The sequence below is a fragment of the Syngnathoides biaculeatus genome, chromosome 13, assembly GCF_019802595.1.
Source record: "Syngnathoides biaculeatus isolate LvHL_M chromosome 13, ASM1980259v1, whole genome shotgun sequence".
In the NCBI taxonomy this organism is placed as follows: Eukaryota; Metazoa; Chordata; class Actinopteri; order Syngnathiformes; family Syngnathidae; genus Syngnathoides; species Syngnathoides biaculeatus.
The window spans coordinates 14,584,267-14,607,279 of NC_084652.1; the positions used below are offsets into that span (position 1 = coordinate 14,584,267).

At 43.3% G+C, this 23,013-nt stretch overlaps 2 protein-coding genes across 8 annotated transcripts in view; both read right to left on the reverse strand.

The window, feature by feature from the left end:
- Positions 1 to 861: 861 nt before the first annotated feature.
- b3gnt5b (UDP-GlcNAc:betaGal beta-1,3-N-acetylglucosaminyltransferase 5b) lies at positions 862 to 11,103 on the reverse strand. 5 transcript variants are annotated; one of them, XM_061839160.1, is made up of 3 exons: positions 10,900 to 11,103; positions 8,058 to 8,195; positions 862 to 6,198 (listed from the first exon to the last, which is right to left on the reverse strand). In XM_061839160.1, the coding sequence occupies exon 3, from the start codon at positions 5,985 to 5,987 to the stop codon at positions 4,857 to 4,859; it is 1,131 nt and encodes a 376-aa protein (XP_061695144.1). In that variant the 5' UTR covers positions 5,988 to 6,198; positions 8,058 to 8,195; positions 10,900 to 11,103; the 3' UTR covers positions 862 to 4,856. The 5 variants fall into 5 exon arrangements, with proteins under 5 accessions (XP_061695144.1, XP_061695145.1, XP_061695141.1 ...); XM_061839161.1 differs by having other exon boundaries at positions 862 to 6,117; positions 8,043 to 8,195; XM_061839157.1 differs by having other exon boundaries at positions 8,043 to 8,195.
- An 8,681-nt stretch (positions 11,104 to 19,784) lies between these two features.
- tbl1xr1b (TBL1X/Y related 1b) overlaps positions 19,785 to 23,013 on the reverse strand; it is a 31,157-nt gene continuing 27,928 nt past the window's right edge. For all 3 annotated transcript variants that reach the window (XM_061839790.1, XM_061839791.1, XM_061839792.1), the window contains exon 16: positions 19,785 to 22,018. In XM_061839790.1, the coding sequence (XP_061695774.1) occupies positions 21,992 to 22,018 (27 nt within the window). In that variant the 3' untranslated portion in view covers positions 19,785 to 21,991. The remainder of the gene's footprint in view (positions 22,019 to 23,013) is intronic.

Below are 23,013 nucleotides of genomic sequence, written 5' to 3' on the forward strand. Positions count from 1 at the left end.
CAAGAAAGGTTCTGCCAAAAATGTCACCGGCTGCAAACTTTGCGGCAAGGTGGCAAAAAGGTTGGGCTCAAGTTTGGGTCCTTAGAAGTGGCAAGCGGGCCAGGCCATTTGGAGATGAAGTTTCAAAGGCCTTTTCATTTTATTTTATTTACCAATAAACAATGCTCGTTTGTTGCTGTGGTCGACACAAAAAAATTGTATGTTGATTAACCTGACCTGCAATGTCTAATGATTGAAAAGTTTAACATTTTCTGACTTTATTGGGAAATCCCAGAAAGGAAAAAAAAAAAACTTCAATCTAGAGCATTTGAGAAAATAACCACAACTGTAACATTGAACATAAAACATATGTGGAAAAAATATTATGACATATTTCTCTATAAAACAACTGCTGCAAGTCCTTCATGGTGGTTTTGAGGTGTTTGTTTGCACTTGTGTTCTGACTGAAGAACTTCTTCCCACCCTTCTTTTTTTTGGGGGGGGGGGTGCCCCCTTACATGTAACATGTCAGTTTTAAAAAATCAATTATACATTAAATGAGAAATTGCAAAATCAATGCAACAGATATATTACATAGTTATAGTTAATTATTTTTGAGGGATTATTGACAAAAAAACTTGCTGGTGGCCTCTATAATGAGTTTGCAGAAGTGTCAACACCCTTGCCACCTACACAGTTTAGTTGGATTGAAAGTGAATTTTATTGTGTTTGTACTTTGCGGTGATGTAAGACTGAAAATGCTTTGTTGTCGTAATTTGCAAAATTAGATTTAGGTTGTTATCAATCATTTTTATTTTTTTAATAAATGTACACATTCTGCTGTTTCTCACATCAAACAACTCATTAAATAGGAAAAATTGGTCATTTCATGACAATTTGTTTTATTTCAGTCCACAAACTGCTTGCATTATCAGTTACGTTCAACATTTTCCTTCTCTGTGAGGAATTTTACACGAAGCCATGCAGATATTTTTGGACACGTTAGATCACGGGTGTCAAACTCGAGGCACAGGAGCCAGATCCGGGTTGCCACATAATTTTATGTGGCCCGCGGAGGCAAATCATCTGTCAATATCTGTGATTCTTGTGAAAATCTGTACCAAAATTTCAAATGGTCATATAACAAAGTGATGATGTTGAGATATTTTAAGCATTTTTGTGTTACCAAGCATAAACAATGATTGGAAAAACTCTTTACTCCTGATTTCCAATACCATAACTAGTTCATAAATTTTTTTATGTAAATATGATGAGGCTGATTAAAGATTTTTATGGTTTCACCCAATAACGGCCTTCTGAGAAAAAAAAAAAAAAACATATCTACAATTTGGCCCGTGCCAAAAATTACTTTGCATTAAATTGTCGACCCTTTGGATTCATCATCGGGAACACGAAAGCGCTCAAGTCACTTCGGCTTTGGAGTTATTTAAGAAGTCTTTTTAGTTGACTTCAGTCCAGAAACAGCATCAGTATCCAAGAAAGTATCAAGTCAAGTACTCAAGAGTGCAACCCTCAGCTTCTTCAAGAATCATGGATTTTTTTTTTCTTTCCAAAGGCAGGATTGCAAACATTTGAAGCGAAACGGATGTGCTTACTTGCTCAATGTATCTCGCTTCACTCAAGTTTTAAAAACAACAGATCAGAGCTCAGTAACGGACTTCTTGTCAGTCACGTGAGAAATCGCCACCTAGTACAAATACTACATTGCAGTACTTGAATGGATTTTTCAGAGTTTTTCTGAAGACTTTTTGCAAAATTTTACTCCTTACTTTTGAAAACAAATCTCTCGATTTTCCACACCTCATTATGTCAAAATAGTCCTGTCGCCTTGTTCAATGCCAGCAGACAAAATGAAAAAAGACATTTTCTAAGACAGAAAAAAAAAAAAAAAATAGAAAACTGGAACAGACAGTACATAGACATACGGGAACCAGGGAGAATTGACCCCTCCGTGGATATTGCGCAATCCGCGTCACTGACCAATCAGAGGCCAGAGATCTGCATAAACCAAAGCCCGTTTTTGTGTCCGCCATTTTCTCAGACAACATTGCATGGTCCAGTATAGGTTTAGTTAGCGTTTTATCGCGTATTTGGGTTATTTAACAAAAAATATGATTAAGAGCTGTCGTCACGGACTTTGTAATAGTGACGACAGGTATCCTGAAAGGCTAGTTGGTGGAGTTCGATTCGTACCCTTTCCAAAACCGAAGAACCAGTACGAAAAATGCCTTTGATGGATAAAACTTTGTGGAAGACCGCATCATCAACTAAATCCATCTAATATCAACCGGAACACATATGTTTGCACGAAGGTATGCCCTATATTTGATTTTCAATACATGTCTCGTATAAATGAATTCGAAGTTCTTCGCTAGCATAACACTGCTGCGTGTGAACGATTGACACACTTATTCTTTGTTGAGCGATATTTAGCGATGATCGGACTGCACAAACGTATCGATTTCTTGCTGGCTCGCGGCCGAAGCTTAACCAGACGGTGTTTGCACGAAGATATGCCCTAAATTTGATTTTTAATACACGTCTCGTATAAATGAATGAGACGTTCTCCGCTAGCATAACACCGCTACGTGTGAACGATTGACACACTTATTCTTTGTTGAGCGATATTTTGCGATGATCGGACTGCACAAACGTATTGATTTCTTGCTGGCTCACGGCCAGAAGCTTAACCAGACTGTGTTTGCACAAAGATATGCCTTAAATTTGATTTTTAATACACGTCTCGTATAAATGAATGAGACGTTCTCCGCTAGCATAACATTGCTACGTGTGAATGATTGAATGAAATCAGAAGCATGGCGTCTCTCTCAGTTAAGAATGTATTGTATTTAGAATCTATAAAATATCGTTGATTTGAATGAAATCAGAAGCATGGAGTCTGTGTCAGTTCAGAATGTATTGTATTGTATTTGGCATTTTTACTGTTTGTCTTACGTCAGCGCACGTGGCGTGACGTCACTTCAGGGGCGTGGTTAAGTGCCCTGTACGGAGGGGTCAATTCAAGACGACAGCCACATCCTGTACAGTATTCGGAGAAGCGAGCTAACCCCCGTCCGTTAGGGTTGCAAAGATACAGATCTGGATCTTTGAAATTGTAAAGCTGCGACACGCTTTCCAGCTCCCAGAGTTGTCCTGTGTCCAATCGTCCTACATTTCATTCACATTTATATTATTCTAAAGAGGTAAATAAAACACAAGCCGAGATTGATGAGGTTTCTTCAGCAAGCCTCTCCCAAGTGTTTTAGATGCGTTTTGGTACCTTCAGTACTGATATCGCGATAGGAATCAAATCTTCGTTGCAACCCAACTACCCGTGGCTAAAAGAGGTATTCGTGGCAAATGCAGTTTTCTCATGTCAGCCTCGAAGGCAGAATCCTCTTTTGTTGAAAAATTCATTAGCTAATAAAATAAAATAATACATTCACTTAAGGTTTATTTTTATCGGTGGTAATAATTTGTGAATTTATTTTTTGGGCAGTTCACAGTGATAGCAAATGTTTTGATAGCATGAAAGCCCATGCTTGTTCTTGGTTTCAGGGGAAAAAGTATTAATTGTATCAAGTTATCAAAATAGATATAACATATTAACAGTATAAAAGGATATTTTCTTTTTGTATTTAAACCAGAGTCTTCAAACCTTTTTCTCAAGGGAGTCAAATCAGCAATTCTACTTATACCAGAGTATCTGTATTTTTATTTAAGTAGTGAGTCGGAGTAGTTTTTCCACCTGTGGTTAATAATAATAAATAAAATTTAAAAAAAAACTCCACTGTGAGGTTATGTCCATTCCATTTTTTTTTCCAATCAGGTTTTGGGACCACCACCATCTGGTATGCGGGCACTGACCAGGAATCAAACCCGGCATTATCTCACCAGTGCACTCACTGTTCATCCTATTCACAAAACATGTGAAAGTGCATCAGTAACTATCCATCCATCCATTTTCTTTGCCGCTTATCCTCACGGGGAGTGCTGCAGCCTACCCCAGCTGTCAAAGGGCAGGAGGCGGGGTACACCCTGAACTGGTTGCCATCCAATCGCAGGGCACATAGAGACAAACAACCGCAGTCACAGTCACACCTAGGGGCAATTTAGAGTGTCCAATTAATGTGGCATGTTTTTGGGATGTGGGAGGAAAACCAGAATGCCTGGAGGAAACCCACGCAGGCATGGGGAGAACGTGCAAACTCCACACTGGCGAGGCCAGGATCAAACCCAGGACCCCTGAACTGTGAGGCCAACGCTTTACCAGCCGATCCACTGTGCTGCCCGGAAGTATTTCTGTAACTCAAATTTTTCCTTGCTACACAAAGCAAAAAAAAATGATCAGAACTAAAAAAAAAAAAAAAAAAAAAAAACTCGCTTGTAACTCAAAACACTCCATACCTGATCTTTCCTCTTGTGCTCCTTCTGTTGTGCACACTTTTGCTACCAAAGCAACAGACATACAAACACAAGCGAAGAAAAGTTTTACAACCAAGCAACTGATGCTATTTGTTAGCCCGTCTGTGGCATTTTGCATTGTGTGTGAGCATTTCAGACAGTGGACTTTTGTAAGATGAAGTTACAGTATGTGGCTATGTCATGTCTAGTTTGACCGTCCACTTAAACGAGGAGTTTAAGCTTCTTTTTTGAAAAAATATTCCTCAGCTGCCAAACTGCCTCGTGTTGTCAAGTGAGTTGAGTTTGCGGCCACCATCGTATTTTCAATTTGTGCTCGCAAATCAAAGCAAGTTTGCCGGTGGCTCGTGTCACAAAAAACTGGCAAGTCGGGCAATTTGTAACTCGAATACCGCGGTACAGTACCCCGAAATGATCCTCACACGATCACGGCCTCAATAAAAAGCGGCTATGCAAGGGTAGCCGTTGAGACGGTATCGACAAAGCAGCGAGATCTTCACCGCCGTGCAGTACAGACGGCCCAGAAGTCCGGACGTCCTCTCTTTCACCCGCGGGTGCGTCGCCACCTTCCACAGGCCTCGGAGATCCTCCACGTGGCCGTGGGAGGTGATCATCTGGTTGTAGATGCACGGGTGGTCAGGTGCCTTTCCCTCCCCAGAGAAATACAAATGCTCCTGCGGGGACACGCCCACCGCCTTGGCGCAGATGCCCATGAACACGTCATCGATGTGAAGCGTGGCGTTCAGTGTCAGAGTAGCGTGGTAGATCTTGCTCGCCACATCGCCCGACACCACGTAGCCCGCCCCTGGTGTATAGTCCGGGTACGACATCCACTGGTACATCTCAAAAGGTACGTAGTACTTACTGTGCTTGCTGCGGTTTGGCGGCGCCCCCCTGTGGACCCGGCCCACCCAGAAGTCGGTGACGCCCCTCTGTCTGGCGTCTTGCAGGTACGCCACCAAGTTGGGCATGTGAACGAAGACGTCGTCGTCCGCCGTCATGAGGAAGCGAGCGTGAGCGCAGCATCTGTGCATCCAGTGAAACTGCATGATCAGTTTCAGGGTCAAGTTGTGGAAGGAGTCCAAAAAGTCCTGCTGGATCAAATCGCTGTGGCGACGGTCCTCTTGGAAGAGCTGCCTTTGAATGATAGCGTCGGTGCCGTTGGGGCCAAGGGGTGCGCCCAAGGCGAAGACCACCTTAACCGTCACTCCCAGTGAGTCCGAGATGAAGGTCTCGTTACCCCACGTGGATCTGATGTTTTCGCGTCTGGCGGTGTTGACCGGGGACGTTTTGACAAAGAGCAGGAGGAGGACGTCCTGGCCGGCACATTTATCCGGGTGGTCCAGCAGGTTCCGGAAGTTCCAGAAGCTCTGGGCCTGCTCTCGCGTGATGGTGAGGCTCTTGTTGATGTAGTTGAAGCGGTTCACCAGGAAGCGAAACGAGTAGGACTTGACGTGGTCCACCATGTCGTTGTCCCACCAAACCGTGAGCACCGAAAGCACCAAGCAGGTGGTCACGAGCCGGACGCAGTGCCTCTTCCGTAACCGGCTGAATTTCAAAAGCATCTTGTCACTCGGTTGGGGTGGCGGAGCGGGAGCGGGGGTTGCAAACGCTTGGAGTTGTGTTCCCGCGGCGCCTCGGTGCAGCACTTAGCGCGTCTTCCATTCTTGCCGCTGATGGGAGTCACTGGGCCTGCTGGGAAACATTGTCCATTACAGAAGAAATACTCAGGCACTCCGAGCCACTTAGCAGCCAGTCATTCATCTTCATCGCCATCTGAGGAAGGAAAGCAGTTTTACTGTGGTGACAAGATTGTGGCCAAACACGTACGTAAAGTTGTCGACTGGCCTGTGGGGGTCGTCAACATGTGAAAACTGTGGTGATAAGTGACGACAGACAAATACTTTTCTTACTTCACTTACGCAGAAATGTGTTTGCAATTGACTCCAGCCTTCCCTTTGAGGATGACTTTTCGCTTTTAATCCCGGTCTTTGAAAAATGGATTTTCTACTGTTTACCTCTTCAAAATGGCAACACAGACGGACAAAGTTGAGTTATCCTCAATAGGGCTGCAGGTAAGATGGAGCCTATCCCAGCTATCATTGTGCCAGAGGATTCATCCAACCATCCATCCATCCATTTTTCTTAGTCGCTTATCCTCAGAAGGGTCGCGGGGAATGCTGGCACCTATCCCAGCAGTCTCCACGGGCAGAAGGCGGGGTACACTCTGAACTGGTTGCCAGCCAATCCCAAGGTGCATGGAGACAAAAAGCCACACTCACGATCACACCAGTTTTTATTAAGTGTTATGCTACAGCTGAGTCACCTTGAATAAGACTAAAATTTAAATATCAAAATACAAATATTTCCATTATTAGATTAGCAGAAGAAATAGTACACAGTTAATTACGAGTACAGTTGTCTTATTTTGTGACGTTTGTCTGGTCTGGGGCTCAAAAGTCTGAACCCATTGACTCTTGTCAAGTTTTTTTTTTTTTTTAAATTTTATTTTTATTTTATGTAGCCCTCGCAAAGAAGATTCCACCAGTAGCCAAAGATCCATCATCTTTTGTAAACAATCGAGCCACTACTTCTCTGCATTGAGAGGAGCCAGATGTGCTGTTTGGGGCATCTGATTCGGATGCTTCCTGGACACCCCCCTGGTGAGGTGTTCCGGGCATGTGCCACCGGAAAGAGACCCCGGGGACGACCCAGGACACGCTGGAGAGACTATGTCTCTCGGCTGGCTTGGGAACACCTCGGGATCCATCCGGAAGAGCTGGAAGTGGCTGTGGAAAGGGAAGTCTGGGTATACCTGCTGAAGCTACTTCCCCTGTGACCTGACCCGGGAAAGCAGTAGATGATGAATGGATGGATGGATGGATGGTTCATGTTGTCAGTTACAAGAGTCATTTAAGTCTCAAAAACACCAGCGTCTGGTAAAAGCAATTTAAAAAAAAAAATCCTAAAAGGTAAGATGTATTTTTGTGGTTGTTGTTATCATTAGAAAATGTAGCATAAAGCTATGGGAACACATTGTGAGCGTATCCGGAGATATTTTTCATCGCGGTGCGCAAGTATGGCGCATGAGTTTCACAGTTGATTGCTCAGCCATTACTACTGCCATCGGAGCAAAGTAATTGATAGCAGCTGATTTATGAACAAAGGTAATGAACATTGTGCGCCGTTATCAGGACTGCACCTTAGCTGCTGAGTCGGTCACAGCCAGTACCACGAAGAACCAGACTAGGTCCGATATGGGAAAGTCCCAAGTAAGTCTCAACTTTTACAAGTTAGTGCGGGAAAAATGAAGAAAGTCGCATCATTCCTTAGATTAGCAAGTTGTACCGTAAATCAGGCCATACAATCTTGCGCAACTACAAGGAAGTCGCCTGTGAGCCACTTTGTGTTCATACTTGTACTAGCATTAGTTGGCTGGAGTAACACATTTCCAATTACAGCATCAAAATAGTCTATACTGTCATCTCAATTTAACGCATAACCGACATCTTGCTTGGTTAATGTTTGACCAAGCTATCTGTTTGCTAAACTGAGAAGTGCACATTGTGGGTTTTATTGTCACACATGACATTAGATGTCGTACTCGTTGTAGCGCTTACCTTTGAGCTACAAACCTTCTCATGATGTTATTCTCTTTTCCCCAATTTTTGATCACAAGCATAATCCCCAAACGCAAGTTGAATCGTCTTTGGCACTCCCTCTCTGATCCGTCCTTTATGAGGTGGCCTCGCACTCCGCATCATGGAAAACAGCTGAGTTGCCAGGTCAGAGTGCGACACAAAGGCTTCTTTCAACAGTGCAACAAATAATAGCTACATCCATCCATCCAGCCATTTTCTAAGCCACTTATCCTCACAAGAGTCGCGAGGAGTGCTGGACCCTATCTCAGCTGTCAACGGCCAGGAGGCGGGGTACCCCCTCAACTGGTTGCCAGCCAATCGCAGGTGCACATCGGGACACTCACAATCACACGTTGGGGCAATTTACAGTCTGCAATCAATGTTGCATGTTTTGGGGATGTGGGAGGAAACCGGAGTGCCCGGAGAAAATCCACGCAGGCACGGGGATAACATGCAAACTGCACACAGGCATGGCCGGGATTGAACCCTAACCCTAACTCGTAGAGTTTAGCCATAATTCATACGGATTTTGTGGTGAATCTTACGTATACGGCCGTATATCACAAATCATACGGATTCTGAAAATTTCCGTTTGCTTTTGCCCAGAATGGCGCTAGTCTACTCTATTGTGAGGAAAACCCAAAGCTGGAGAATTCCAAACGTAGCCTGCATCAAAGATTTTTGTCGCAGCAGGCATGATGTTTAGCGCAGCGGCAAATTTTGATTTAGATTAGCAAAATAATTTCATTTCCGGTAACTTTCCAGTAAATCCTTGGCTCGGATCGAACACCGCCGAGCCGGACACCTCACCACGGGAAACATGAAGGCTACGGCCGAGGAGCTGCCGGCCGGCTCTCGGCTACGTGTCACAATCGATCAAATTGTTAACGATACGCTATCGGTGACGCTGACCTATCGATATAGGAGCTATACGAGGATATTACTTGCTCCAACAAAAAGTGAGTCGTTTTTTTATCTTGACTTTGATCATTTGTGGCTCATATTAATTTGACTTTGCTCATAGCTAATGTAGCGCACATGCTCGCTAGTTCGCTGCCTGGGCCTCAATACAAATACATGGGATTATTGTAGCTGACATTGTAGCTCTCTTGCTAGCATTCTAGGTTATGGTCTTGTTTTTATAACAGCTGACAATAATTTAATTGAATGCTGTGTTTTCACCACAAGGGTGTCATATGCCTGTCAAGATAGACGTTCCATTTACTAAAATTGAGCAGATGTCAGTGAGTTCATCTCTGACTATTTGTTAGCCTTATCATACAGATCAGCTCCTTCCTTATTCATTAAAAATAAGGAATTAGTCATCGGCATTCAATAGATATGTAATCTTTCAAAACATTTTTCTTTTCCCATCACTGATTCTTTTGGGTGAATCTCTCTTACAAATATCTTTGGTATTGTAGCCATCTTTTTGATCAATCTACTTAGTAGAATTAGACATTAACTTCAGATATTATCATTATGGAGATCTACAATAAAAACAATTGAAAAACTTTGTGTTTTTTCCCTCCGTTATTTAGGATTTTTTGCTGTCTATAAGGATTTTTTGGGGAGTTTATACAGGTTGCCTCTCTGAAAAGTTGATGAGTATGGAGATTGAACCCGGGACCTCAGAACTGTGAGGCCAACGCTTTCCAGCTGATCAACCGTGCTAGTAGCAACACAATTTTGAAAATAAAGATGTTCGAATAGCAGCAGCCAAGCGTTGTCAAATCTAGATCAAGTAGAATCTCATGACTACTAAGTTTTAGCCAAGCAAATCCCAAGTCTACAACAATAACAAAATAATGTTGTGTATTTGCTGTGCATTACAATATTTCTGACGTGGTTTTCTATCGTCGCGGGTTAGTATGTGTGAGAGGATCAATCGCCAGGTGTGCGTATGTGTCACGGCGACAGTGACTTGTTCTTGATTGTCAAGTTTAGTAGCGTTGGAGCCCGTCGATGGCCCGGTTTGCGTTGGGCCGCGAGTCTGCTGAGAAGTGTGCAACAGCGGCCCAACAGGAAGAGTTTGGGTGAAGGGGGGCTTTTGGCAGACATTGACATCTGAATGCAAAAAGCCAACACAGCAAATGTTGGCATACAAGGGAGGCCGGGCCGGGGCCAGGGGCCAGGGGCCCGGGGGCGGCGGGGGTGGTAAGCGGACGACCTCGTGAAAGCGCTGAGAGCCGTGGAAAAGCGTGGGTGGGCGAAACAATGGACAGCACGAGAACAACCAACCGCGCCGCACAATGCAACGGGTGCGAATAGTCGGCTTCCTGCACTCAAACCTGCGAGGGGGCAGATGACGATGGTGCCTGAGGGGCCTGGGACTCCCAGCGCACCCTGAGAGCTTTTTTAAAACAGCACCGCTGGATGTGCGGTGCATAATGGGGTCACTGGGCTCAAATTGGCTCCCTTCGCTGAGGGTAATGAGACTCCCGAGCAGCGCCATCGTCAAACCTTGTTTGCACTGTCCTGCCCTTCCCAATAACAACAAGCACACATCCATCAGCAAACTTAGCAACGCGCAAGGACCGCACCGTATTCTGCGGGACAAAAAGAAACTGATCCGGTTGACAAATCCAACTAACGAACTTGTGGTTTCAGCCGGCCTAGACTGTTGACTGAGGGTGTTACCGGATTTACTGTGTCTCAACTTATTACTACAGTGTGTGTAAGATTTAAAAAAAAAAAAAAAGTGCAGTAGCTCTCTTGGAGAACAACCTTGCAAGGGTTTTAGCTGCATCTAAAACAAGCGCAAGGGAACGTGTACCGCATACTTCCAAAGTCACCATTTGTAAAAATAGAAGGCACAGCATCACTGAAGACTCACCCCAAGAGTGGCTTTAGCGGTCCCCCCCCCCACTTTCCCCGGCAAGTCAAGTGTATGACATCAAGTTGAAGTTTGCTCTTTTAAGTTTTCCGTCATCTATTTTGTTGTGACTTGCCGTGCGTGGAAAGAGCGGGCTAAATGTCAGCCTACTCTCTTGTTCTCGCATTCTCAACTCTTGCTTCCTCACTCTGGGGTGTGGACGGGGGATCGGGGAGGGGGGTGGAGCTTCTCCGTCAACGCGCTAAACGCAATTAAATCTAATCCAGATGTTGTCAAAAGTTTTGCTCCAGGGGAGATCGTTTTCCGAGCCCTCATTGTATGAACGACAAATTTAAAAAAAATGAAATATACGATGGATGTTCAACACCGTCCGTCGTCCCCCCCCCCCACACACACACTTCTAATTACTCACCAATACGGATAGTGAGAACTGATCCCATCATTGTGAACAAAGACCTTTCTTTTTTTTCTGAATCACACAATGATTGGCCGTCAAGAAGAAATAAAATTGTCTCGTTATAAGAATAAAGTTGTACTTTTCCAAGAAACAAAAGGCGTGCGCTTAACAAAAACAGATTGATTTATTTTCAAAATAAAGTTATTTTCGCCAAAAAAAAAAAAAGTCTACATATCATGAATGATTATTAAGTCAAAGTATAACAGGGGAGGAAAGTTACGTTTTTGCAATTGAATTAAAAAAACAACAACTAACAATTTTACTCTTGAAATAACGTTAATTCTCACTTCTGCCATTTAGTGGAAGAACATTTATTGTTCCACCTGTCACAATGCGTTGCTGGAATACAACGAAACAACCATTTTCTTAGCCGCTTATCCTCACGAGGGTTGTGGAAGTGCTGGAGCCTGTCCCAGCTGTCACCGGGCAGGAGGCGGGGTACCCCCTGCACTGGTCGCCAGCCAACCGCAGGGCACTTAGAGACAAACAGCAATCACACTCACAATCACACCTAGGGGCAATTTCGAGTGTCCAATGATGCATGTTTTTGGGATGTGGGAGGAAACCGGAGTGCTCGGAAGAAACCCACGCAGGCACGGGGAGAACATGCAAACTCCAGACAGGCGGGGCCGGGATTGAACCCAGGACCTCAGAACTTTGAGGCCAACGCTTTCCAGCTGCCCCGCCATGTTGCTCGCTGGAATACATGGCTGAACAAAAATACAATACTGTATTTGTAGGCTCGCAATTGAGGTACACATATAATTCAGTCTGACCACACTTGGAGCTAAACACACTCCAATCCATAGGTCTAAAAGTGTTGCTCCCCTCTTTGTGTTCCAATGCTAACCATTGGCACGTCAATGGGGTTTTGTGCTGTTCGTGGACATTTACCTAAATCGATCTAAGTAAGGAAATGTTCGAGGGTGTGGTTGTTGTAAAGAGACAGCGTTTGCGTCTCTATGTTTGACGTCTAGTTTGACACCAAACTTCAGCCGGGAGTTGCATTAAAACCTGAAGCCTCTTTTTTTGCGGTTAATTGTTCAATATTCACCAAACTGCAGTTTATTGCGAAATGGGTTGTGACTGCCACCATACAGAGCTCGTATGTCACATTTACCGTCACAAATAAAACAAAAAAATTGGCACGTATCTTGAAAAAGTTGTGCGTCGGGTCGCTTGTATCTCAAGGCACCAGTGTCTTCTGACCAATGGTGTAAAATTGGATGACATAACACAATGTTTGGCAGACTCTACTCTCTTAAAAAAATAAACCTTATCTTCAGGCAAGAGGCGGGGTACACCCCGAACTGGTCGCCTGCCAATCGCATGGCACATCCAACCAGACGGCCATTCGCACTCACATTCGCACCGACGGACAATTTAGAATATAATACATGCAAAAGCTTGCTGACGACTACAGATGCGATTTATCCATCCATCCATTTTATTTTCCACTTATCCTCATGAGGGTCACGGAAGCGCTGGAGCCTATCCCAGCTGTCAACGGGCAGGAGGCGGGGCACACCCTGAACTGGTCGCCAGCCAATCGCAGGGTACATAAAGACAAACAGCCACACTCAAGATCACACCGAGGAGCAATTTAGAGTGTCCAATTAATGTTGCATGTTTTTGGGATGAGTGAGGAAACCAGAGTGCCTGGAGAAAACCCACACAGGGACATGGAGAACATTCAAACTCCACACAAGCGGGTCCGGGATTGAACCCGGGATCTCAAAACATCTGCAAGCTTCTGTTGCACAATTTATCTCATTACAATAAAATGGAAGAAATACACATTTGTATTTGTTGATAAACGTCACTCCCTACCTGAAAAACTGCCTGCAGCCAGATCGGCACTGCAAACGTAGAACAGTTTTGGAGTGTCTCACCTGGATAAAGATATCAAAAGTATTTGACATTTAGATTAAGATATAAATAAAGTAAGACATCGAAAGCTTGAAATACTGGCATTATTTTTTAGATGTCAGTTGTGTGAAATGCAGCCCTATGGGGGCACAAACCAGTGCAATCTGTAGGCCGGTCCCAAGCCCGGATAAATGCAGAGGGTTGCGTCAGGAAGGGCATCCGGCGTAAAAACTGTGCCAAACAAATATGAGCGTTCATCTAAAGAATCCCATACCGGATCGGTCGCGGCCCGGGTTAACAACGCCCGCCCCCGGCACTGCTAACCTGCAGGGCGTCGGTGGAAATTCAGCTACTGTGGGTCGAAGACAAAGAAGAGGAGGAAACCGGATCCAGCGTCAGAAGAAAAAGAGGAATGCACAGAGCCTACAACTGAGTGGAGGGACTTTGAATGTTGGGACTATGACAGGAAAAGCACAGGAGTTGGTTGACATGATGATTAGGAGAAAGGTTGATATTCTGTGCATCTAAGAGAGCAGGTAGAAAGGTAGTAAGGCTAGAAGTTTGGGAGCAGGGTTTAAATTATTCTACCACGGAATAGATGGGAAGAGAAATGGAGTAGGTGTTATTTTAAAGGAAGAGCTGGCTAAGAATGTCTTGGAGGTGAAAAGAGTATCAGATCGAGTGATGAGACTAAAATTTGAAATTGAGGGTGTTATGTATAATGTGGTTAGCGGCTATGCCCCACAGGTAGGATGTGACCTAGAGTTGAAAGAGAAATTCTGGAAGGAACTAGATGAACTAGTTCTGAGCATCCCAGACAGCGAGAGAGTTGTGATTGGTGCAGATTGAAATGGACATACTGGTAAAGGAAACAGGGGCGATGAAGAAGTGATGGGTAAGTACGGCATCCAGGAAAGGAACTTTGAAGGGCAGATGGTGGTGGACTTTGCAAAAAGGATGGAGATGGCTGTAGTGAACACTTATTTCCAGAAGAGGGAGGAACATATAGTGACCTACAAGAGCGGAGGTAGAACCACGCAGGTAGATTATATTTTGTGCAGACGATGTAATCTGAAGGAGGTTACTGACTGTAAAGTAGTGGTAGGGGAGAGTGTGCTCGACAGCATAGGATGGTAGTATGTAGGATGATTCCGGTGGTGGGTTAGGAAGATTAAGAAGACAAAGGTAGAGCAGAGAACCATGTGGTGGAAGCTGAAAAAGGAAGAATGTTGTGCAGCCTTCGGAAAGAGGTGAGACAGGCTCTCGATGGACAACCGAAGCTCCCGGAAGACTGGACGACGACAGCCAAGGTGATCAGAGAGACAGGCAGGAGAGTACTTGGTGTGTCATCTGGTAGGAAAGGGGAGAGGAGACTTGGTGGTGGAACCCCAAAATACAGGGAGTCATACAAGGAAAGAGATTAGCGAAGAAGAAGTGGGATACTGAGAGGACTGAGGAGAGGCGAAAGGAGTACATCGAGATGCGACGTAGGGCAAAGGTAGAGGTGGCAAAGGCTAAACAAGAGGCATATGAAGACATGTACACCAGGTTGGACACGAAAGAAGGAGAAAAGGATCTCTACAGATTGGCCAGACAGAGGGATAGAGATGGGAAGGATGTGCAGAAGGTTAGGGTGATTAAGGATAGAGATGGAAATGTGTTGACTGGTGCCGGTAGTGTGCTAAATAGATGGAAAGAATACTTTGAGAAGTTGATGAATGAAGAAAATGAGAGAGAAGGAAGAGTTGAAGAGGCAAGAGTGAAGGACCAGGAAGTGGAAATGATTATTAAGGGGCAAGTCAGAAAGGCACTACAAAAGATGAAAAATGGAAAGGCAGTTGGTCCTGATGACATACCGGTAGAGGTATGGAAGCAATTTGGAGAGATGGCTGTGGAGTTTTTGACCAACTTATTCAACAGAATACTAGCGGGCGAAACGATGCCTGAAGAATGGAGGAAAAGTGTTCTAGTTCCCATTTTTAAGAACAAAGGGGATGTTCAGAGCTGTGGGAACTATAGAGGAATAAAGTTGATGAGCCACACAATGAAGTTATGGGAAAGAGTAGTGGAGGCTAGACTCAGGACAGAAGTAGTATCTGCGAGCAACAGTATGGTTTCATGCCTAGAAAGAGTACCACAGATGCATTATTTGCCTTGAGGATGCTCGTGGAAAAGTACAGAGAAGGTCAGAAGGAGCTACATTGTGTCTTTGTGGATCTAGAGAAAGCCTATGACAGAGTACCAAGAGAGGAACTGTGGTACTGCATGCGTAAGTCTGGTGTGGCAGAGAAGTATGTTAAAATAGTACAGGACATGTATGATGGCAGCAGAACAATGGTGAGGTGTGCCTTAGGTGTGACAGAGGAATTTAAGGTGGAGGTGGGACTGCATCAGGGATCAGCTCTGAGCCCCTTCCTGTTTGCAGTGGTAATGGATAGGCTGACAGATGAGGTTAGACTGGAATCCCCTTGGACCATGATGTTCGCAGATGATATTGTGATCTGCAGTGAAAGCAGGGAGCACGCGGAGGAACAATTAGAAAGATGGTGGCACGCACTGGAAAGTTAGAGGAATGGAGATTAGCCGAAGTAAAACAGAATGCATGTGCGTGAATGAGAAAGGTGGAGGGGGAAGAGTGAGGCTACAGGGAGAAGAGATAGCGAGGGTCGACGACTTCAAATACTTGGGGTCAACAATACAGAGCAATGGAGAGTGTGGTCAGGAAGTGAAGAAACGGGTCCAAGCAGGTTGGAACAGCTGGCGAAAGGTGTCTTGTGTTCTATCTGACAGAAGAGTCTCTGCTAGGATGAAGGGCAAAGGTTACAAAACAGTGGTGAGGCTGGCCATGATGTACGGATTAGAGACGGTGGCACTGAAGAAACAACAGGAAGCAGAACTGGAGGTGGCAGAAATGAAGATGTTGAGGTTCTCGCTCGGAGTGACCAGGTTGGATAGGATTAGAAATGAGCTCATTAGAGGGACAGCCAAAGCTGGATGTTTTGGAGACAAGATTCGAGAGAGCAGACTTCGATGGTTTGGACATGTTCAGAGGCGAGAGAGTGAGTATATTGGTAGAAGGATGCTGAGGATGGAGCTCCCAGGCAAAAGAGCGAGAGGAAGACCAAAGAGAAGGTTTATGGATGTGGTGAGGGAAGACATGAGGGCAGTGGGTGTTAAGAGAGGAAGATGCAGGAGAGAGGCTAAGATGGCAAAAGATGACACGCTGTGGCGACCCCTAACGGGACAAGCCGAAAGGAAAAGAAGAAGAAGAAGAAGAAGTTGTGTGAAAATCAGCCTACCCGGAAATAATAACTACAGCGCAAACACAAACCACGCGGGCCACAGGAAGCTTGTGCCACCAGAACCTCGAAATTCACCGGCGGGTTGGTGGAACGGCTCTGAGCAATACTGCAAATGGATGCAGATAATTCTCATTATTTTTTTTGAAGTACCGTAAACCCTTGAGCACAGCATTTACGCGAAGGCTGGCGGAAACAGCGGCATAAATCTGCGTATAGTTCTCTCTATGTGACCTTTGCTCACCGTAATAAATAATAAAACGGAAAGTGCTTAGTCAGTGCCTGAGTAGTTTTATGATTGCTTTGTATGATGATGATGTATTGCACTCTTAATCAGTCCTACTGAAGTAATTTTTATTTTTATCAAAACAAATTTTTGCTTTGACTAGAGTCATGTTATTCAAAAATAACTTTAGACTTGCTTGAGTAACATTTATGGCTCCTCTACACACCTGTTACTTCGAGTAAATCCACGCACATTCCAATGCGTTTGGATGTCCTAGGCAGAAATAAGAGCGGCTAAATCTGTAAAAAAAAAATTTCATATCTCTACTAAGACATCAATTTTTAAACTCTTTTGTTTAACCCCCACTAAGTATAAAAGTAGTCTCTTGCCCCGCCTTTACCCTGACATCTGAATTTTGGCCCGATTTACTGCCACACTTCCTCTCCTTCTATATTTTGCTTTCTTGTATCATCACAATTGAAAGTGACTGCAAATCATTTTTGACATGAAAAATTGGAACACAAGTGTTCATTTGCCCTGTACCAGCCCTACTTGATATTTTCATTATCTCGACTGTTGAACTCACTGTGCATATTATTATCTTATCTACTTTGGCGTCATTCTTATGAGGCAATAGTTGGGGGGTGGGGAGGGGTGGGGTGCCTACCCATTGAGTGCTTATCCACGTAGTCCAACTGTGACAACCTTGAACAGTACAGTCACTGAAGTCTGGCAGAAGTAGGATTCATTTACCGTTTACCAATCACACGACAAACCTCGAACTAATCATTGCACAAATGCACTTCGGTTATGTTGAACTTAAAACTTGAACTTAAAACTTAAAAGTTCAATACATTTGCGCTTTGAGAACTGTCCGGTTATTTAGGTTCAGATGCTTTTTCATTTTTTTTTTTTTATGGGCAATACATTCCAATTTGAATCAATAGCGTCAGGTAATATACTGCGTTTTGGGGAATAAAAGCTTTCCCACGACCCGAGTGAGGATAAGCGGTACGGAAGATGAATGAATGAAACCTCTAATTTTGGTAAGTATAAAAATGAATAGTTTGAGGAACCAACCACTGCCGTCCGTATATTAGAAGTCCATAGTAGTAGTATCAAAATATTTAACATACAACAAGTTAGAGATAAATAAATAAATCTGGGAGAAAATGAGGAAAGGGAAACTTTCTGTGGTCGCCACCTGCAGAAGCACTCCTGTCTAGGGTTGTCTTGCTAATTGCTTCTCTATTCCACGTAATCCATTTGCGTAACAGTTGGAGAAATTGATTCACAGTCTGTGTTGCTTCCTAGCTGGAAAGGCTGACATCCCGGAAGCGTGATTGACTTGGAGCAATGTGGTGTTGTTGTTTGAATGTTCCCTTTCTAATTTTGTTGTTTATAGCTTGAGTCGATAGAAACCCCAAAATTCAAATTGGAGACTCTCAACTGCCCTTAAGTGTAATTGTGAGTGCGACTGTTGTTTGTCTCTATGTGCCCTGCGATTGGCTGGCAACCATTTCAGAGTGTACCCCGTCTCTGGCCCGTTGACAGCTGGGATAGGCTCCAGCACTCCCGTGACCCTCCTGAGGATAAGCGGCTCAGAAAATGGATGGATGTTAAATACTTCATGACTGGATTTTCTCAATTTATTTTCATGAAACGCTTACATTTAAGCTGTCAAACCAAACATGACCCCAAAATAATTACATCTTGTGGATTTTAAGCAACCGGTCTGCAGTCTGCTCACTTATCCAGGCAGGCTAACAAGTCGCATCTATAGTATGCGTTGTAATGTGTAATTAAAACAACCATGTAGCTTAGCTTTTAAGTTAGCTATCTCAATGGCAATGCTAACAGACGATCTACGACTGAGATCCGTTCCTGCAGTAGCGACTTAACTCGAATTCGGAGTTACGTCGGATTCCACCAATAAAGTCAGGATTTACATCGAAATACTTTGTATAAAAAAACAAATATACTGAAATAAACAAGAGGATGTACCTAGCATGACTGCTGAGAGGTGGATGGAGAAGAAGAAGGGGAGGCTGTGCTTAGCTGTTGCGAAGGAACCTGGTCCTCAATTCTCTCCATCGACAAGTTTCAAAGAACCTTGTTTTGTGATCATTGTATCCGACATAGGAATGGAACCCTTCATATAAACTAAAATGCAGGCCTTTGTCTTTGATAATTGTCACCTGAAGCCTTGGTGGTGTGAGTGTCTCTCCTTTCTCCAATCTTTTTATGATCGTAAACTTCGTTTCCATGGTAATGGATTTTCTTTTGGGTGCAGAAGCATTGCTAAAAGCTTTCTTCTGTGGGGCCATAACGTCTAAAAAGGAGGGTGAAAAATGCGAAGATACTCGCGGCGCACAAACATGGACAAGCGTCAGCCAGACAAAATGGCGGACGGGCGTTGTCAATTCGAAACGTCTTGGGTCGAGACCGTCTCAACCCGAGGACTCCCTGTATTCTTTATCCTCCGCAAAGCACGACTAATATGACTGCAGCTTACCGGGAGGCCAAAATGTCTCCATGGATTTCTGTTAAAATGCTGCCAGGTGGTCCAGGTGGACACTTCAAAAGCAGCAGCATCATATCAACGGAATAAACGAAAAAGTGCGACAAAATCATTCTAAAACACTAATAATAACTGAAATACACAAACCTTTGCTTGCAAGGTGCACAATTATCATCACCTGGGATAGGCGGTAGCACACCCGCAACCCTCATGAGGAAAAGCATCTTGGGAAATGGATGGATTACAATTTTTATTTTGTACTTTGGGGAAAAGCAGTAACTGATTAATGGCATTTCCATTCTTTTTAAAAGGGAAGTGTGATTTGAAATATAGGTGCTTTGAGTTATGAGTGTAGTCACAGAAGAAATGTAACTCTTATATCAAGAGTCTAACTGTATTTTTTTTTTTTTTCCCCCCACATGCCATGTCTGGGGCTCTGTAGGATTGGCGCATGGGAGAGGGTGAAAAAAAATGAAACCAAATGATATTATCAAAATAGATTTTATTCTAGACCTTGAGATCCAACTGATATTCCAACAGTCAGACTGCAACCATGTGAGTGAGAGAGTACAACGCAAGTGAGGGCAAAGACATCACAAGAAAAAGAAAAGATCTGCAAACTGGTATTTACATTTTCTGTGGTACATCAACAATTAACCAGATTTTTTTCTCTTTTTGTTCATTTTGGAGAACATAGCTACAAATCAGTCTGAATTACAAAAGTTTGGAGGAATACAAAACCTTCAAGGGCTCTCAAACATAGCAAAGATAGAAGAATTGGACTATTTTATCTTGTTTTTTTTTATATATTTTTTTTTTTTACTCAGTAGGAACAAAAAGAAAAAAAAAGCTACCACTTGAATGCAGTGTAAAAAGCGTATCTAAAACAAACATTAAAAAATACCATTCCACTGTCATGGACCTCATTTTTGAAATTGTGTATTCGTAGTACAGCTCAGTCACCATCGACACCAATAAAGCAAACTTCAAAATAGTACAAAACTTTTCAAATGGGTAACATTGTGGCAAACCTCCCGTGTATTTGTATATTTGTATCGAGCGGACTATATTTATGGCTGTGAGATGACACCTGGAATGCAGACGTTGGCTTCAACATAAATGATTCAGTAGAAATGTGATTAAAACCCGTGGAATCTCACTAAAGCACTGCACTGTATTTCCTCTTTTTTATGTATTTATTTTTTTTTACTTTAAATGTGTTCGACTTGAATAAAAACACACCTCCCTGTTTCTCCATTTTTACGCTAAAGTGCAGGAAAAGAAAACCCTTTAGAAGGGCAGTTAGTTCAACTTTCCAATGACTGTTTAATGGTATTTTAAATCACAAAAAAAAAAAAAAAAAAAAAAAAACATTCTTCGTGGTCACGGCCCCTGGTCACGCAGGACAAACATTACGCATTGCATTTGAAACATGAAAACAAACTAGAATCCACTCTACGTGCAAGAGTGGCACACAAACGTATGGGTTTGAACAACAAGCACAGACTGGCATCATAATAATAAAAAGAACAAAAAGCGCCACCATTCTATCCGTGCATAGGCTCGAACGAAGCCCGTCTCCAGAGCGTTTGCGCGACCCGAGGGTGCCGATCGCAAAAAAAAAAAAAAAAAAATATTGAATCAAGTTCCACGAGTTGCGCTCAACAGTGAAGCCCGTGGTGCCCAATTAGAGGGGATTAGTGTGATTATCACTCAGCATTACTTTGCGTTGAATTGAGGATGCAAGCACAATTACCGTTAGGATGGACGCAAGCAGTTTAAGCGCCACGCAGATCCCTCCTTATGCTGCGGTCCTTCACTTTGACAGAAACAAGAGGTCACATCCCGGATGGAGGGCGGCTGCACAATGTGTCAGACCAACACATAAAGTAATAATAATAATAAAAATAAAAAATAAAAAATCTCTCCAAGCCTTGAGGTCTTTTTTCTTCTCTCTTTCTTTTATAGCTCAACATTAAACCTGACAGTTTGTGAACACCTAGAAAAAAAAAACTGGCAAAAAGATGCAAACAAAGGACATTGGGATTTTTTGGAGGGGGGATTATTTGCTTTATATTTTTGTTTACAACGGCAAAAAAGCAACAAGTGGATAAAAATAATGGGTAAACCAAAGTACCTTCTAAGCTATACATCTGCATGTTTGAAGAGTGCCAAGAAAGTGATGTCCTGCTGGACACAGATTTAAAAAAAAAAAAAAAAAAACTTCATCCTCTTGCCCATTCTCTCCCCAGCATACAATATAAAACTTACAGTAAAGTCCAATTTCAACACAATGTCCACAGGACACCAAATGCTGACATATGCAATATGCACACACCAACAGAAAACAAAACAACAACAACCGGAAAAAAAAAATCTTTAGAATTCTGGTACAAAGGATTAAAAAGAGGACAAATGAGGAATCCCGCTGTTTTGGTTTGCATGTAACGAAAGGGAATATGGACTGGGGCGGACAAAAAGCAACGACTTCCTCTTGAAAGTCTCTCACACGTTCCCAAAAGCGGATGTGTCGAAAATGTGGTCCTTGAATGAGTGTTTGAAGGTGGGTGATGGGGAGCGGGGAGGTTTCGGGATGGGGCTGAGATGGCAGGCCATGGCGTCTGGTGGGGACTACAGCAGTGTGGCGGACAGGCAGGGAAAGTCAGTCATTTTGGCTATGTACACATTCGTAGTCGGTCCATGGCTCCCCCGCACGAGTGTCATTTCCTCAGATCTAATACGCAAACCTGCAGAGGAAAGAGGACGACAAAACTGACAGTTTACAGACAGGAAGCCACAAGAGTCTGCAGTTCCTCAACACTCCTCATCTAGGACATTACCAGATGTGGGTAGAGGAGACAAAAAAAGATTCGTGTGAAAGTAATGCGCCATGGAGATGTACAAAAAAAAGTGCATATAATGTCAAAAAAATGATAAAAGTCACTTTTTAAAAGAAATAAAACAGCTCAGACCTTCGGAAACAGATTTAGTGTATTATCTGAAATGATTTGTATCATTTCAATGCTGTGTCTATTTCTATCTTCTAGGGTGCCACACCTTTAAAAGAGTTTGACAAATCACAAAAAAATGTTAAATAATTCCTTTAAAATCACATTCTTCAAAAAACTATGGTTATTAAAGGGATTAGTTATTTTCTAAATGTTTTCAATTGATTGGTAGAGTGGGTAGTTCTGCTTGGGTAGTTCGAGGACTGAATCTGATCAACTTTGGTTCTATTTCATTCAAAGCAAACAGAGCTCTTGTGTTTTGATTTTATTGTAATACACTGGAACCTCGACAAAATGGACCACGCTATGACCGCTATTGGATAAAACTGACTGTCCAAAAATACTTTCCATTTGTCATTTAGAATGCAAAGTCCGTTGGTTCCACAATTGGCCGCTGTTGTTTACTGGCACTGTGGCGTAATGCAAGCAGAATGGGCAACAGATTGGAATCGAGGAAGCACTACAATCCCGACAGATCATGAAAGCACCGTGAATACATCAACAATGTCGGCTCCACCAACGATGAGGATAAAATGTGCAACCCTCGCACATATTGACACTTTCCTTTTAATACCTACAACGGTTTTGTACTATACTGGGTGGTTTAAGCCATTGGGGGGGGGGAGGAAGAGAAGAGTAATTGTAATTTCCGGTCTATAAGCCGCGACATTTTTTTCTCCACACGCTTTCAACCCTGCGGTTTATGCGGTGATGCGGCTAATTTGTGCAGTTTT

Bases quoted from the DNA above. Each gene is read 5' to 3' on its own strand.
- b3gnt5b (XM_061839162.1), bottom strand. From the start codon at position 5,987: ATGCTTTTGAAATTCAGCCGGTTACGGAAGAGGCACTGCGTCCGGCTC.